At 32.3% G+C, this 14,377-nt stretch overlaps 1 protein-coding gene across 2 annotated transcripts; it reads right to left on the reverse strand.

Moving 5' to 3' along the window:
• Window positions 1–195: 195 nt before the first annotated feature.
• Window positions 196–10,945, reverse strand: LOC100260233 (uncharacterized). 2 transcript variants are annotated; one of them, XM_010653459.3, is made up of 18 exons: window positions 9,821–10,943; window positions 9,644–9,730; window positions 8,969–9,173; window positions 8,766–8,874; window positions 8,062–8,163; window positions 7,812–7,893; window positions 7,668–7,727; window positions 7,538–7,590; window positions 5,580–5,746; window positions 3,469–3,679; window positions 2,932–2,989; window positions 2,754–2,810; window positions 2,406–2,654; window positions 1,543–1,604; window positions 1,364–1,420; window positions 968–1,061; window positions 667–807; window positions 196–572 (listed from the first exon to the last, which is right to left on the reverse strand). In XM_010653459.3, the coding sequence occupies exons 1-18, from the start codon at window positions 10,517–10,519 to the stop codon at window positions 495–497; spliced, it is 2,571 nt and encodes an 856-aa protein (XP_010651761.1). In that variant the 5' UTR covers window positions 10,520–10,943; the 3' UTR covers window positions 196–494. The 2 variants fall into 2 exon arrangements, with proteins under 2 accessions (XP_010651761.1, XP_010651762.1); XM_010653460.3 differs by lacking the exons at window positions 196–572; window positions 667–807; window positions 968–1,061 and adding an exon at window positions 1,068–1,149 and having other exon boundaries at window positions 9,821–10,945.
• Between the last annotated feature and the right edge of the window lie 3,432 nt (window positions 10,946–14,377).

Raw genomic sequence — 14,377 nt, forward strand, 5'->3', positions numbered from 1 at the left:
ATTAAAAAAAAAAATTTTTAAAAAAAGTTAGGTAATATATTTCACCATTTAACATATTTCATTCATGTGCATAAGACAATGGGGTGTATTGATGTTCTGTTAATACTCAATAAAATAGGTCAACCAGAATATAAAATAAATAATAATCATATTGAAAAAAAAGGTTATTTAACTAAAGAGTTAGTACGTGCGATATAAATGCAAACACAAAAACAATCTTATCAAATTTAGGAATTCAGAGTGTTTTGCCAAAATGCAATTCTATCTTCCGCTTTCATTGTGTTTTGTTACTTTTGTATGCTTTCTCTTTCTGTCTTACATCTCTGCCTTCTTGTTGGCTACAAGCTACAAAATTCTGTTACTTTCTTATCTGTACAAAAGATAATTTGATTTCTGTACCAAAAAAAAAACATCAAAATTTTGTGGGTGATTCCATTTTCAGGTATTCCAAAATGAACCAATCTTCAGCTTTTCTTCGAATTTGCAACAATACGTCACCTAGGAACCAACTTCTGCAGCATCAATGTCCCTTGGAAAGTCACCATCTGGTAATCTCTTCTGAAATTGTTCCGCTGCAATGCCAAAAAGGTCCATAATATACTGCCACCAACGTTACAAGAAACAAGCCGAACAACAAGAGTAAACAAAATAAGTGAAAACAAATACCTGCTCTTGTGTCACCTTGTTAAAACCAAACTTGTTTGTCCATATGGACTCTGCTCCTTCAGCAGCAGGAAGCACAAGACTCCTCACCTCGAGAACACCAAGCAGCCCCTCAAGGCAAGAGAACAGGGTCTGGAAGTAACCCTACAGAAACAGTAATTTATGGATGTCAAACCAGCTGTCACATTTCAGTTGATGGAAGCAAACCGTTGGCTTGTTGGGACAAAAAAGGAATTTTAGGAAAAAAAAAAAAAAGAAGACCAAAAGGAAAAAGATGGAAGTATCAAGGGAAGAGCATATTCACCTGGCCTTGGCAATCACTCCGTGTAGCCACAAGAGGCAGTTCTGCAACTTCCTTTCCAAATATTCGGAAGGCAGCTGCTGATACAACTTGGGAGCTGCACAGTACGCAATTATTATTAGATAAGCCACCAATCCTAATACAGAATACAACTAAAAGAGGTAGCTGCTGATACAACTTGGGAGTTGCACAGCCAGCAATTATTATCAGAGAAGTTACCAATCCAAAATAATACAATTAAATAATAAAACAGGGCTTAGGAGGCTAGTGGTGCCAGTGTTATCTCTAGGCTTCACACAAGGAATGTCTAGGGTTCCAGTAGGCAGTGGGCTTGGGAAAAGGATTATCTCGTATCATAAAGGAAAAAGAAAAGGTAAAACATTCAGAGCAGATTCTCACCTAATTGTTAATATGGCACAGTACATGCCTCCAAAATCCCACTCCCTTGTGCTTTTGCTGCCAAAAAAATAACCAGAAAAAGGGCATTCCATAATTTTGTATGCCATTGCAAAATGGTAATGAAAAAGAAGTAACAATTGATAAATTTAAATAATTAAAAAGAGACTATCATTGCTTACCCATGAACCATGTCAGGTAGAAGGTCTCGGCCTGCAGCATCAGCAATTGGATCAAATTGTTCCTGTAGCAAAAGAATGAGATGGAAAAGCAAAATGAGAAACTGAACAATATGTTGGCCTAAGTCAAAAAAGTATTACACAAAAATATCAATAAATTTTAGCACAACACCAACAGAAAAAAAAAAACCTCAAATTATTGAAACTAGATTACTAGCCTGTGAACAATACATTATGACCTCTGCATGCTGCAATCCTAGGAATAGATAAGGTATTGTATTTAAAAATTAGAACATGGAGTACCATGCATAAAAAGGGCAGATGAAACATGGTTATTCTCAGACATTAAATAGTGAATGAGATCATACATGGTTCTTCTCATATTAGAGACTGAATGAGCCTATGTGTGGTTCTTCTCATAAATTACAGTGAACTGGACTGACACTGCTAACAAATGTACTTTCAGAGAATTCCATACATGGAAGAAAAGCAGAGGATAAATTGATTTCTCTGAGACAGTAGACATTTGACCAGACATACTTTTCTGCCCAAGCGCTTTCATGTGTCATAAAACTTCATCACCATTTGGACAATAGAAAGAAATACTAGTTGGGCCATTTGTCAGCAAAATTTTCTATTTCATCTTCAATAAACTATTTCAGAACAATATAATCAACTTCTGATAGCAGTATTTTCTTGGTGAAATTAAAGAAAATTACACAATCTCACACTAAATAAATTTACAACTGTGGTTTAAAACTATAACACATTATTATTAAAAAACTGACTTTGTATGTCAACTTTTCCAACTATGGTATACTTATGAAGGCCCAAGTATCTTAAAATATAAGCCAATGACTACTCACATGAAATATGGATAGAGCCTGAGAAAGCAATGATCCCGCTTCAATAGAAGAAGCCCTTCTCCCACAAATGAGCCTCCATTTTATATCAGGATCCTTACTGCAAGCAGAACCATTTCTTCCATATTTTTCCTTTATAGTCGTCAACACATTATGTGGAAGCTCCTCTTCTCCATGAACAACCAACTTCTGCAAAGAAGAATTAATTCTCTTGCAGTCATGGCAACAAAACCATTTGCCTTTAGGCACTTCCTGCAGTTGCATAAGCAAACATCAATATTTTAATCCAAAAAAAGGGCTGCATGTGTGCTTAACATCAATATTTTGAATAAAAAATGATATTCAAAATACCTTTAGGTCATCCATGTCATGCTCTCTTAAGCACCCAACATGGAATTCTTTCTCACACTGAGAACAAAAAACAGAGAAACATTAGTTAGCATAAAAATTAATGGTAACCAATATTAAACTATAGAGAACTTGAAAACTCAATAAAAACTGTCATCATGAAGAAAACAAAGACTATTACCTGATCACAAAGCATAACAGTGCGAGGACCAAACCCGGATCTGCTGAATTCATGCCTTCTGCACACATCAAAATGCATGATAAATCAAACACTCAAAGAAACAGGACAAGAAGTTAATATTTGAATGTAGCATACATGTGCAACATAAGAAAAAGAAGGAAGCATTGTGCTACATAAAAAAACATCACATTAATGTGAGTCCACCCTGCAAGGCCAGAGTGGGAGAAATTTTATGCTTACCAGGCTATCATCAGATTTCTTATTGATTAAGCTCAACAACATAAGAGCCAAAAACTAAACTAAAGCTTTTTTTTTTTCTTTTTTCCAAGATAAAAAATATATTAATTACGAAAAAAAGTACAAGAGTAGGATGAGGGATCCTCCCCACAAAATACAGAATACTGATCAAAGACTAAACACCTCCACCATATAAAGAGAACTGTACACAAACTTATGGCCGCTTAAGCATACACAAAGGCAACTAAACTAAAGCTTCTAAATACGTGTAAATCAAGTTGGAAGGAAATTTAGACCCACCTGCACAAGGCACATCCTCCCATTTCATCAACTTGAGTGTTTACAATGCGAATGCATCGTTTTGTAATCTGTTCGATTGGGTCCACACCTGCTACCCTTCCTGCAGCCACAGCATTGGCATTATGTTCTACAAATTTTTCTTTTTGCAACATATTATTGCAAAATTTGCAGAACCACTTGCCCTTGGGGATGTTTGCCAGTGACACACATTCTGCAATAGGGCAAATTAATAATCAACATCAAATGGAATAGGCCATTAAAGGAAGTAATGATAAAGTTTGCTAGAAATCTTGCACATTAAACGATTTGAAGCAGAATAAAGGTAGATGAGTAAATATCATGCAAGTAAAAGCTCGATTGACATATAACATGAAAAGATATGCAGCATTATCATGCAAGAAAATGGCACCACAATGATTTGATTAAAAAGATATTTATTCACAAGAACATTAATTTAGTAGCCATTTCCATCTTTCTTTTGAGAATGAAACAGAAAATCACACAGAATCAAGGCCCACAGATTTTCATTTAGGACAAAGTGATGTGCAGTTAACCAGTTTCCACTTTAAAATGGCAACCATCATAGCAAGGCACATATGTGAGTATATAGGCAAGCACAAAATGGAAGGGACAAATCTAAATAAAAGAGATTGGTTTGTAACTCACATATAAATCAGACACTTTGTGTTTATTTAAACAATTAAATATGCTCTGAATGAATTGAACCATCAACCATTACAGTAAATAGAACACAAACCAATGAGCAAGAATCAAGCCCTAGTTTTTTTTTTTTTAAAAAAAATACTCATTGCTTCCAAACCAGGTCAGATCAGGCAAATCAACCTCTAAGAGAAACTTGACCAGCCATCAATACAAGTTGATTACCATGTGCGCATCTTAGAAATACAAGGTGTGGAACTATTATGTGTGCATCTTTGTCTTTAACAAAATATCAGGATCTTCCATCCTTTTTGCGTTTTGTGTCTTTTCCTACCGCTTTAAGGGGCTGGGAGTGATTGAACCATGCACTACTATATTGCATCTAGTACCTGTCCGATTGAAATGGTTATAATTTGAAAGTTCAAAAAATACACTGTGTTAACTAATGCATTAAAACCATGCATTTTGTTAACTCCACCAGACCGAACCCTTATCACTGATCTCTACTGACTTGTGGGAATTGAAAAAGGCAAAAGAAAAAATCTATAATCATGCACAAAAAATGCAGCAGGAAAGAAAAGAAAAGATGAGAGAAAGAGAGAGAGAGAAAGAGAGAGAAATGAGGTGTGTTAGAAAGAAGGGAAATTTATGTCCCAGTAGGTTTCCTTTCTATTTTCTTCCCTCATCGGCTATCTCCCAATATGTTCAATATCTGAAAGTTCATTATCATAAAACCGCAAAAATCTAATAGTAAGGCATGTTTAAAAAACATAAAATCAAATAGTATGCGGCAACTATCGCATGCAGATTGCCTATCAAAAAAAAACAAAACAAAACTATTGCATGCAGATTAACTATATCAAAATAATACATAAAAGGGGAAAAAAAGAAAGGAAAGAAAAGAATAAAACGGTGCTGCTTGAGCATAGGTCCTGACGGATATATTAAAGACATATAGTGGCACAAAGCGCATGGCATAGAGCTACGTGCCATCTATAGCATGCAGGCTAATTGTGCCATTCTAATGCATTTAATTGGTGGTGCTGCTAGAGTGTATATACTGACAAATATGATAAAGCCAATAGCACAAATTGCACGGACTAGAACAACGCCAGTTTGCTATTCCTTTTCACCGACTCACTTTATATAATATAAAATTGAAAAAAAATACTGAAAAGAAAATATAAAGTATAGATATAAATAGACAAAGTGAAAAGAAAAGACAAAATGGTGCAAGGCAAAGTGCCAAACTCAATGTCTCATGAGTTATTTGTCTTCTTTGTTTCCCTTTTCTCACTCTAAGCAACTGATACGAAGCCATTTTCCAGCAAAGGCATACGCATATCTAAATTCATCTTTCTGTTCCCCTTATTACACGAAATAACCAATCAAGAGTTTCAATGTATAATAACAACTAAACCTTGCTGAATGAATGGAACACAAAAATGCACCTTTGTGAAAGACCCTTGGGCATCCATCACAACACAAAAGGTTTCCTCCATCAAGGCATATGCTGCAGAGATCATCATTATCACTGACAGAAATCTCTCTGCCTCTTGATAGAGAGATTGAGAATTCGTGGAGAGACACCCCATTAGATGTGTAAATATGCAGGTAACTGAGAAAGCAAAAGAATCCTAAGTTAAAAGGGTTATAAAAATAAAACAATAATAATAAAAGACAGAATTTAAAAACAAAGAGAGCCAGCTAGAGTCACCCCTCCTAGACACATCATACAGTAGGAACATTGCATGGTAAAAATACTTTTATGCCCTATAGATGAGCATGGTTCCATGCAAGTGGGCAATTGGACTACCTATGGTCTCTATACAAATGTTTCTAGCATTCTTTAATAACAAATAAATATGGTGAAAATTTCCAGCAAACTTTCCACCCCCCAGAAATCAAGTGGCCAAAGACAATGGAAATTCAACAGTTCATATCATGCCATGTGGCAAAAAAGTACCCTCTTTCCAAATTTTCAGGCTTTTGGCCGGAATACAAATTACAGGACCAATATAGTCTCAAATTGACATGATTATTCTCCAACCAGGTGATTAATTCAAATAAATACTCAAGATCTCTGAGTGGTTAGATTTTTCTTTTCATTAATAAAAAATAGAGTTTGGTAGAAATTGCCAGTAGGCTACCCAGCCCTAGAAATAAGGTGGCCAGAGATGATGGGCTTTTGACCTTCAAATTATGCCCTGGGTCAAAAAAGTTCGATGTCTTTGCCAATTTTCCTCTCATGGCAAGATCAAGGTTTGAAATATCACGATATTTCAGAGATATATCGCTGAAATATTGTGTATTGGAGGGTACAAACACAATAACACACGCTGAAATCTCAACCATCCTATATTTCCTTATATTCACATTCTAATCACCGATTTTTCGGCAATAAATTGATATTTTGCTGATTTTTCTGAGATTTTAATGCTACATCATCGATTTTTTGAATTTTGACTTTCAAAATTGGCCTTCCAAAACCAGGCCCAAACAAGCCCAGCTTGCTGCGCCTCACTTGACTTGTAGCAGCACTTTATCTTAAATATTGGTTTTGGATGTTGTTCTTGACCGATGTGGGATTGCATTTCAAGGATGCAATGAAAAATAACCGGGCTGGTGTAGAGGCATGGGATTGAACCTATGACCTCAAGTTCATAATGGACTTGCTTTGCCACCAAGCCAACGTTTCTGCTTATAATATATTGGACATGCAAATGTATATATTTAAGTCATAAACAAACATTATATATAAAATTCATAAAGTAAATATCCTATACTTATCTATTTATATTATAAATATTATCTATATATATAAAAACATATTATAAATTATATATGCATAAATTAATATATATATTTACTTTATGAATTAATTAAAATATCGATTATAGTAAGTAAATTAATTTTAATTATTATGTATTTTGTATGATAATTAAATAAAAAATAAATAAAAATTTATAAATAAAATTATCAACAATTTAAAATTAAAAATTAAAAATATATCATTTCTTTTATGTTTTTGAATATATCCAAATTAGATAAATCTCTATAAAATATATTTTAAAATTTTAAATATTATTATTGGATCTAATAAATTATATCATGCATATCACAATTTCTTTAACAAAACACCTAAAAATGTTTATTATTACTTTTTATATCATTTTTTTTAGAATTTTTCTCAATATTTTCATGAGTTTCGATCAATTTTTGTCTTATTGACATTTTGTGTCATAATATCCACCGATATTTCCTAATATATCCGTAAAATTGAGTTACCAATATACCCATAAAAACCAATATTTTTATCCTTGGGCAAGATAGAAATTATAGGACCACTCTAGTCTCAAGGCCACTTGATTCTTCCACAACCTTCTAAAAATTGAAAATAAACACTCACGGTTTGCGGCGTGATGCCCAACCAGCATGAGCCTCAAATTGTGATGGACTGACCTGGCCATTAAAACAAAGAAGATTAATATCTCTGACAAAATATTCAGGAAACTGTAGTTCAAACATATCAAGAGTACCTCAGAGTTACAGCAAGTACAAAAGATTCCAGAACCCCTTTTGTAGCCAACCAGCAATTGCTGCAAACAATATATAACTATTCAGAAATGAAAATGTGCAATCAAAATAATCAAACGAAATGATTGGTTCCTCACTGTAACAACCTGTCCACGAACATAATAACCCACTTCTGTTCCTTCAGGCAGGCCATTTTCTCCAAAAACTAATTTATGCAAGCTCAGATCTCTGGGAGAAGACATCCAAAACCCAAGAAGATTTAAGTTATTAAATACAGTATCGACAAAAACCAATTGCCACATGTCATCGTTGTGAGATCAATATACAACTAAAAACAAAATAGAAAAAGAAACAAAGAGAATTAATATATGCATCTGACAAGGAAAGAGTACCTACTTTTTAGTTACCCTCCCATAACTCTTACTTCCTGATGAGCTGCACTTTGACACACTCTCAGCTGACCTTGATATTGTACTTGGTTTTGGTGACCTGAGATGACTGAGAAGGAAGAGTCCAAATAATTAATAACAACAAATAAATAGGAGCTAATCAGAAGATACACTCTGTATTATGTTCTTATGATGCTAAATTGCTAAAAGAAATGTAAATTCTCCAGATTATGTTATGTTGCTAGAATATGAATCACTGACCAGACACAGGATCCTTTAAGTCCTTGAAGTCTACTTTAGATTTTTAAATTTACAATTTGTTCTACCAACACAAGAAGTCATGAACCTAAAGGTTTTTGTACATTTAAAAGATCAAATAGAATCCTTGTACTGCCCAAAAAGCTAATAATAAAAATAAATAAATAGCAGTGTCGAACTGGCTAGGAATTTTACATATAATTTATATAAATGCCAGTATACTAACACACACAAACAATAATACCAAGATCAAATTTAATTTACTTCAGAAGAAAGCCATAGAACCTCACTGAGAATTACCAGATTATAAATCCAACCTAACTGTCCAAAGGCTCACCGTCACTAGCCCTACTTAGAGATTATTAATCAAGTGCACGTTTTATGAACTGGTTGAAAAAGTACTTTAATACTAAAGAACAACTACTAAAAATTGCAGGAGTTCATGGAGCATACCTATCACTACTACCAGTCACTTGAGAAGGGCTGGCTTGAGACTCCTTTAATTGCAAACAAGATAAACATAAAACCTTTGAATTCCCAATGCCAGCTTCAGAAATACGACCTAAAGATGATTAAAAGTGTCACATGGTACGGAAAAAAAAAATCTTCCAGGGAAAGAGTTGAACATGTCAAAAGGAAATAAGTACAAGAGCAACCTTTACAGTTCAGACAGAATGTGGATTTCTTTATCATTGAACAACCAATGGCCACTCTTATGGCTTCATCCAAAGAGTCCAATGCAGCATTTTTCCATGCATTCATTACACCGCGGAGGGAAGTCCCGTTCTCAAGGTAAATGTACTCAGGGGGACGTTTATTTGAACTACCAGCATGCAGCTCGAATAAGTTGGGTGTGACAACCTGCATTAGAGTTAAAAAATAAATACATAATAAAGAGCAAGCGTTTGGGCTGTGATAGGAGGACATTGATATAGGCAACCATCGTAATTTTAAAAGGTGTGCTTAAAGCGCTCCTAGGCTGAGGGAGCAACAACTCCCTAGTTATACCACCTCGCTTGGCAAGCACTTTGTTGGTGAGACGCCTCTCGTCCACTTTACTTTTCCTTTTCAAACACGTTTGTTCTTGAAATTTCTAAATGTATATTAAAATTTGTATGATAATTTCTTGACTTTTTTGTTGAATACTTCTTTTAAATGTTTAGAATCTTAATTTTTTTTATTGGATTACTTTTGGATTATATTTTATAAAATTGATATGCATCCTAGGTCACGTTTTAGATTGCCTTGTGTTGTGACTTGGGCGTAAGGTGCATCTTTTAAAACCATGGCAACAACATGCCCATATCTGAAAATGATATGTCAATACTTACTTTTGTTCCCTTGCAAGAATTGCAAGAGCAGAGGATCCCAGAGCCCTTTATCACACCCCGAAGCCCTGATTCTCCACTTCCTCTCGTCTACAAGGAAAATTATATAAACCAAACATCAGGATGCAACATAAAACATTCATAGATTGCAGAGATATATAAAAGTATGCAAAACCTTACTCTTGAGCCTCGAATGTACTGCACAGGTAAGTCCTCGAGAATACCAGTGTCAAGAAGCTCCTTTAATTTTGCAGGGAACCGCCTTGGAACCCGAGGCACCAAGCCACTACTCCTCTTCGTCCCTGTATTCTCCTCACCATTGTTGACAGCAGAGATCTCCATAGTATCGGCATTGGGCATCAAATCAGTTTCAGAAACTCTCCTCGGCCGTTGATCCGAAGTTGCATTCTCCACTACATCGGCATTTTGAGTTTCACTAATCTCTGCATCCTCTCTATGCATTGGAGCCGGCGTATCATCCTTAAACTCCTCTTCGCCCCCCGGACAGCTCTTAAGTTCACCAACACCGGCAGTATGCATCGGATTATCCGCCGGATGGTTCCCCTGCTCCGCGTCCCCACTTCTCACCGCCTCATTGTCCATCGAATCTGCTTCATTGCTCCTGATTCCATCTTCAGCAGATCTTTCCTCCGCATTATTTTTCTCTGAGTTGGAAACCGAGCTCTTTTGCCTCTTATTATTCGAAATCTCTGAACCCCCATTGCCCCAAAGCCCACCCCTATCGTTCCGAGTCCGAGTCCGGCCCAAAGATCCAGCGATCGCTGATTGAGCCTTCACTGCAAAGGCAAACTCCCGTTTGCAGCCCGGCCGAACCCGAGACAACACCACAAACTCCTCTGAATCAGTACCCTTCGCCATGACACCCAAATCAAACCCAGAAAAACCTATCAGAAAGCCCCAGAATCGGTTCAAACCCCAGAACTTCAATCAATGGGAATTGAAACGGAACAGTAACACTACGAAATCCAAACAAACATATGTGGATGATTTGGAATCAAAATCTCAAAGGATGCCCCGTCCAGAAAACCAATGAAAAAGGAAGATTAGGGTTTGAAAGAGGGTTGGTCATATAAGCGATTGAAGAAACAGTTTACCAAAATAGGGCAATAGGCCCACGCTGTTATCAAAGAAGGCGAACAGACGATGAGAGAGACGGAGAGAGGGATGTGTGTAGAGAGAGAAAAGCATACAGAGAGAAAGAAGAGAGAGGGAAAGATATGAAGGCCTTTAAAAATTTTTGGCCGAAACTATCCCTAATGCATCGAGAAGAGAAGAAGCCTTCTCCAACCCCAAAAAAAATGTTTCTAAAAAAATAGGCTTGTTGGAAGCATAATTTTTAAAATTGTTTTCTATTGTTTCCAAAATAAAATCTTATTTAGGAAAATAAAGCTCTGTATATTTATATAAAAACATTTTCTATATTTTCAATTAATTTTCAAAATATTATATAAAAAATAAATGAAAATATTTCAATTTTATTTTAAAAATAATCTATTTTTTTATAACATTTAAAACAAAATTTACAAATGTATTTTTTAAGTTAAAAATTATTTTTATTTTTAAAAAATAAAAAATATATCTTTTTAAGATTTCTATCGATTTATTTCTCAATTATTGCCTTTTGATTTTGTTTGGTTTGCAATTATGCATGATTTTATTATTTTTTCTATTATTTTATAAACACAAAACGTTTTCCAAATTTCTATGCCATGTACCTTTCTTGATTTTAAAATAATTTTTTTGTCATGTGATTGAATCTCCAAGGAAATAAATAATAAAAACATTGTGATGAAGACACTGTGTGACTTGATAATGATAAATTTATGAATTTTTTTTTCAAATTATTTTCCTAAAAATTGGTAAGTGATGCGAAAATTATGCACGCATTAAACATTATAGAGGAATTTTCTAACATAATTTTGTTATTAATTAAATGGAAAATTACATGAACACCCCTTGAGATTTCTAAAAATTACACTTTACTTCCTATGTCTAAAAATTATACTTACCGTAGAAGTTTGTCCCACAACAATTAAAATATCCAAACTGATGTTATTCTTCCAAGGACAGGTCATTATTTTTTTCTTTAATTATTTAATTAGAATAACTAAAAAAATTTAAAGAAAAATTGAAGATATTAAATAAACATTATTTCCTAATTAAATAGATTAAATTTAATTAACTTCAAATTTTATTAATTAAAATCACTCAATTTTAGTGTTTTTATTTTTTCCATTTTTAAGTTCTCTTATGTACCTTCCAAACGGACCCTATATTCCTAAATCAAACCCTAAATGGTGAAGTAAAAAAATATGAAGCTTCTTCAATTTTATTTATTTATTTATAAATCTTATGCACTTTCGAATTCAAACCCTACATGGGAAAAAACCTTAGAATTTCTTTTAGATCTTTTTTTCCAATTTAGGGTTTGATATGGAAAATGCACAAAAATTTAAAAAGAAATTTTAGGATTTAGAATTTTTCTTTCATTTAGAGTTTCATTTAGGAAATGCATAAATATTTTTTATATATAAAAAAAATTATGATTTATATTTATTTGAAAAAAAAAATATTACCATTGAAATTTAGTGACTTTAATTAATAAAATTTGAGGTTGATTAAATTTAATCTATCTAATAAGAAATAAAGATTAAATAGGAAGAAATTTTTATTTAAATATCTTGGTTTTTATTATTTAAAATTATTTAGTTATTCTAATTAATGATATCTTGAGGTTAATTATGATCCATATATTTCATTAATATTAATTAGAACTAATTATTATTAATTAGAATTCATTAGGATAAAGGGGGTATTAGAAATTTTGTCACAGGTAAAATAGTGAAAAAAAAAAAAACTTCTATGTCTTAGCTCTTTCATAATTACTCCTAAATTGTTGGACAAGTTTATCCTGAATGTTTCCTAAAACCATGTATTGGACTATTTTTATTTGGATATTTTCTAAGCCCAAAAATAAATAGCTTGAGCTTTGAGATGTTGGTGAGAAGCGATTAAAAAAGGAAGAAGAAAATAAGTTGTTTTTTCGGGTATGGAACGCTATTCTTTGAATTAAAGACCAAATTAATATTTTTATTATCTAAAATGTCCCTTTATATTAATTTTTTTTATAGAAATAATTTTTTTTTTTTTTGCAAATATAAATAAAAGCCTACATTTCTTTTAAATAAAATATCTCTATTTATATGTATATTTTTTTTTAAAAAAAATTATGGAGAGTTTCTTAATTCTAAAATATTTTAAATATGCTTTTTAGAATTAAATACTAATTTAAAGATAGAATAGAATTTTAAAACTTACTAAAAAAACATTTCAAAAATTTCTTTTTGGAATCAAACATCAATTTAGAGATAAACACAATTTTAAAACTTACCAAAAATAATTTTTAAAATTAAAAATATAGTAGAAATCAAATTAGGAAATAAAAAGTATTATATGATTACTTGTATTAATCATTGTAAAAGTTTTACCAATGATAGATACATACTTATCTTAAATTTTATAATTCCAAATAACTCAAATCCAAATTTGATGAAGTTTGAAATTGTCTTTAGACGATAAGATCCAAAAAAAATACGTTGCATGTAATTACTAAGAAATGAACAAAATTACCAATTAAATAATATACATTAATAATGCCCCATTTTGACAATTTTGGAATAAGATATAAAGATACAACGAGGTCCCTCTTAAATCTCATAAAACCTTATTGAACTCAATCATAATCCTAGTCTAAACAATTTTTTTACGCAATGATATCAATTTCCTACACATACTTAAATAATAAACCTATGATTATACCCTTTTTTTTGTCACAAAAATGAAATATATAAAAAATTTAAGAATGATAAAATAATCATAGAGTAATAAAATACTAAGTATCCAAATTGAATCCAACGGAGAAAACAAAGTTACAAAAGATAATTCAAATAACAACAAATATTTTCTCTCTCTAATACATAAAGAAATTTCAAAATCTATGAAGCTCTAAATCTTATTGACTTGACATCCTAAAATAATTCTATCATTATAAGGAAGTTCAAATTATACCCTAAATCCCCCCACCCACCCCCGCCCCTAGATATGATAGAGCATAAAAAATTATTTTCATTTCTAAAATTCCAAAGATTTTCAAGAAGAAAGAGAAATTAACAACTTCAACTAATTAATTTATTTAATTTCAGAAATCAATTTGAAATTCATCTAACTGGATTTCTATTTAACATAATTTAATTTATTTCACATAGATATTCATATATGTCATGTGACTTTATAATTCCACAAAAATGATGAATTTTTCAATTTTAATCTTTTTTTTGTGGGTCAATTTAGAATAATTGTGCATTCCACCTTAAGGATTTTTTTTTTTCTAATTTTGTAAGTCATCATTTCAATCTTGGATTAAGCATATTGAATTTTGAATTTATCCAAGGTAGTCCTTTCACCTTAGGAATTTTCAAATATTTTTATTTTATGCATATAAGAATGATTCAAATATGTTGAACACTTTTAGATCCAGAGATTAATAAGATGAAATAACTTAATTTGATTTTTTATTTGAAAAACAAGAAATAAATTAACATCACTTTACAATTTTTAGAAATACTAAATCCACGTCATGAAGTATTAACTTTTTATTTTTCATTTACTTATCAATATCATTCCATAGATCAATTAAAAATGTTCATAATAATAACA

This window comes from Vitis vinifera, chromosome 6 (assembly GCF_030704535.1).
Source record: "Vitis vinifera cultivar Pinot Noir 40024 chromosome 6, ASM3070453v1".
NCBI lineage: Eukaryota > Viridiplantae > Streptophyta > Magnoliopsida > Vitales > Vitaceae > Vitis > Vitis vinifera.

Coding starts and splice junctions, on each gene's coding strand:
- LOC100260233 (XM_010653459.3), bottom strand. CDS start 10,519: ATGGCGAAGGGTACTGATTCAGAGGAGTTTGTGGTGTTGTCTCGGGTT. Junction 8,164..8,765: donor GTGACTGGTAGTAGTGATAG/GTATGCTCCATG, acceptor CTTCCTTCTCAG/TCATCTCAGGTCACCAAAAC. Junction 1,605..2,405: donor AGGCTCTATCCATATTTCAT/GTGAGTAGTCAT, acceptor CTTTTGCTACAG/GAACAATTTGATCCAATTGC.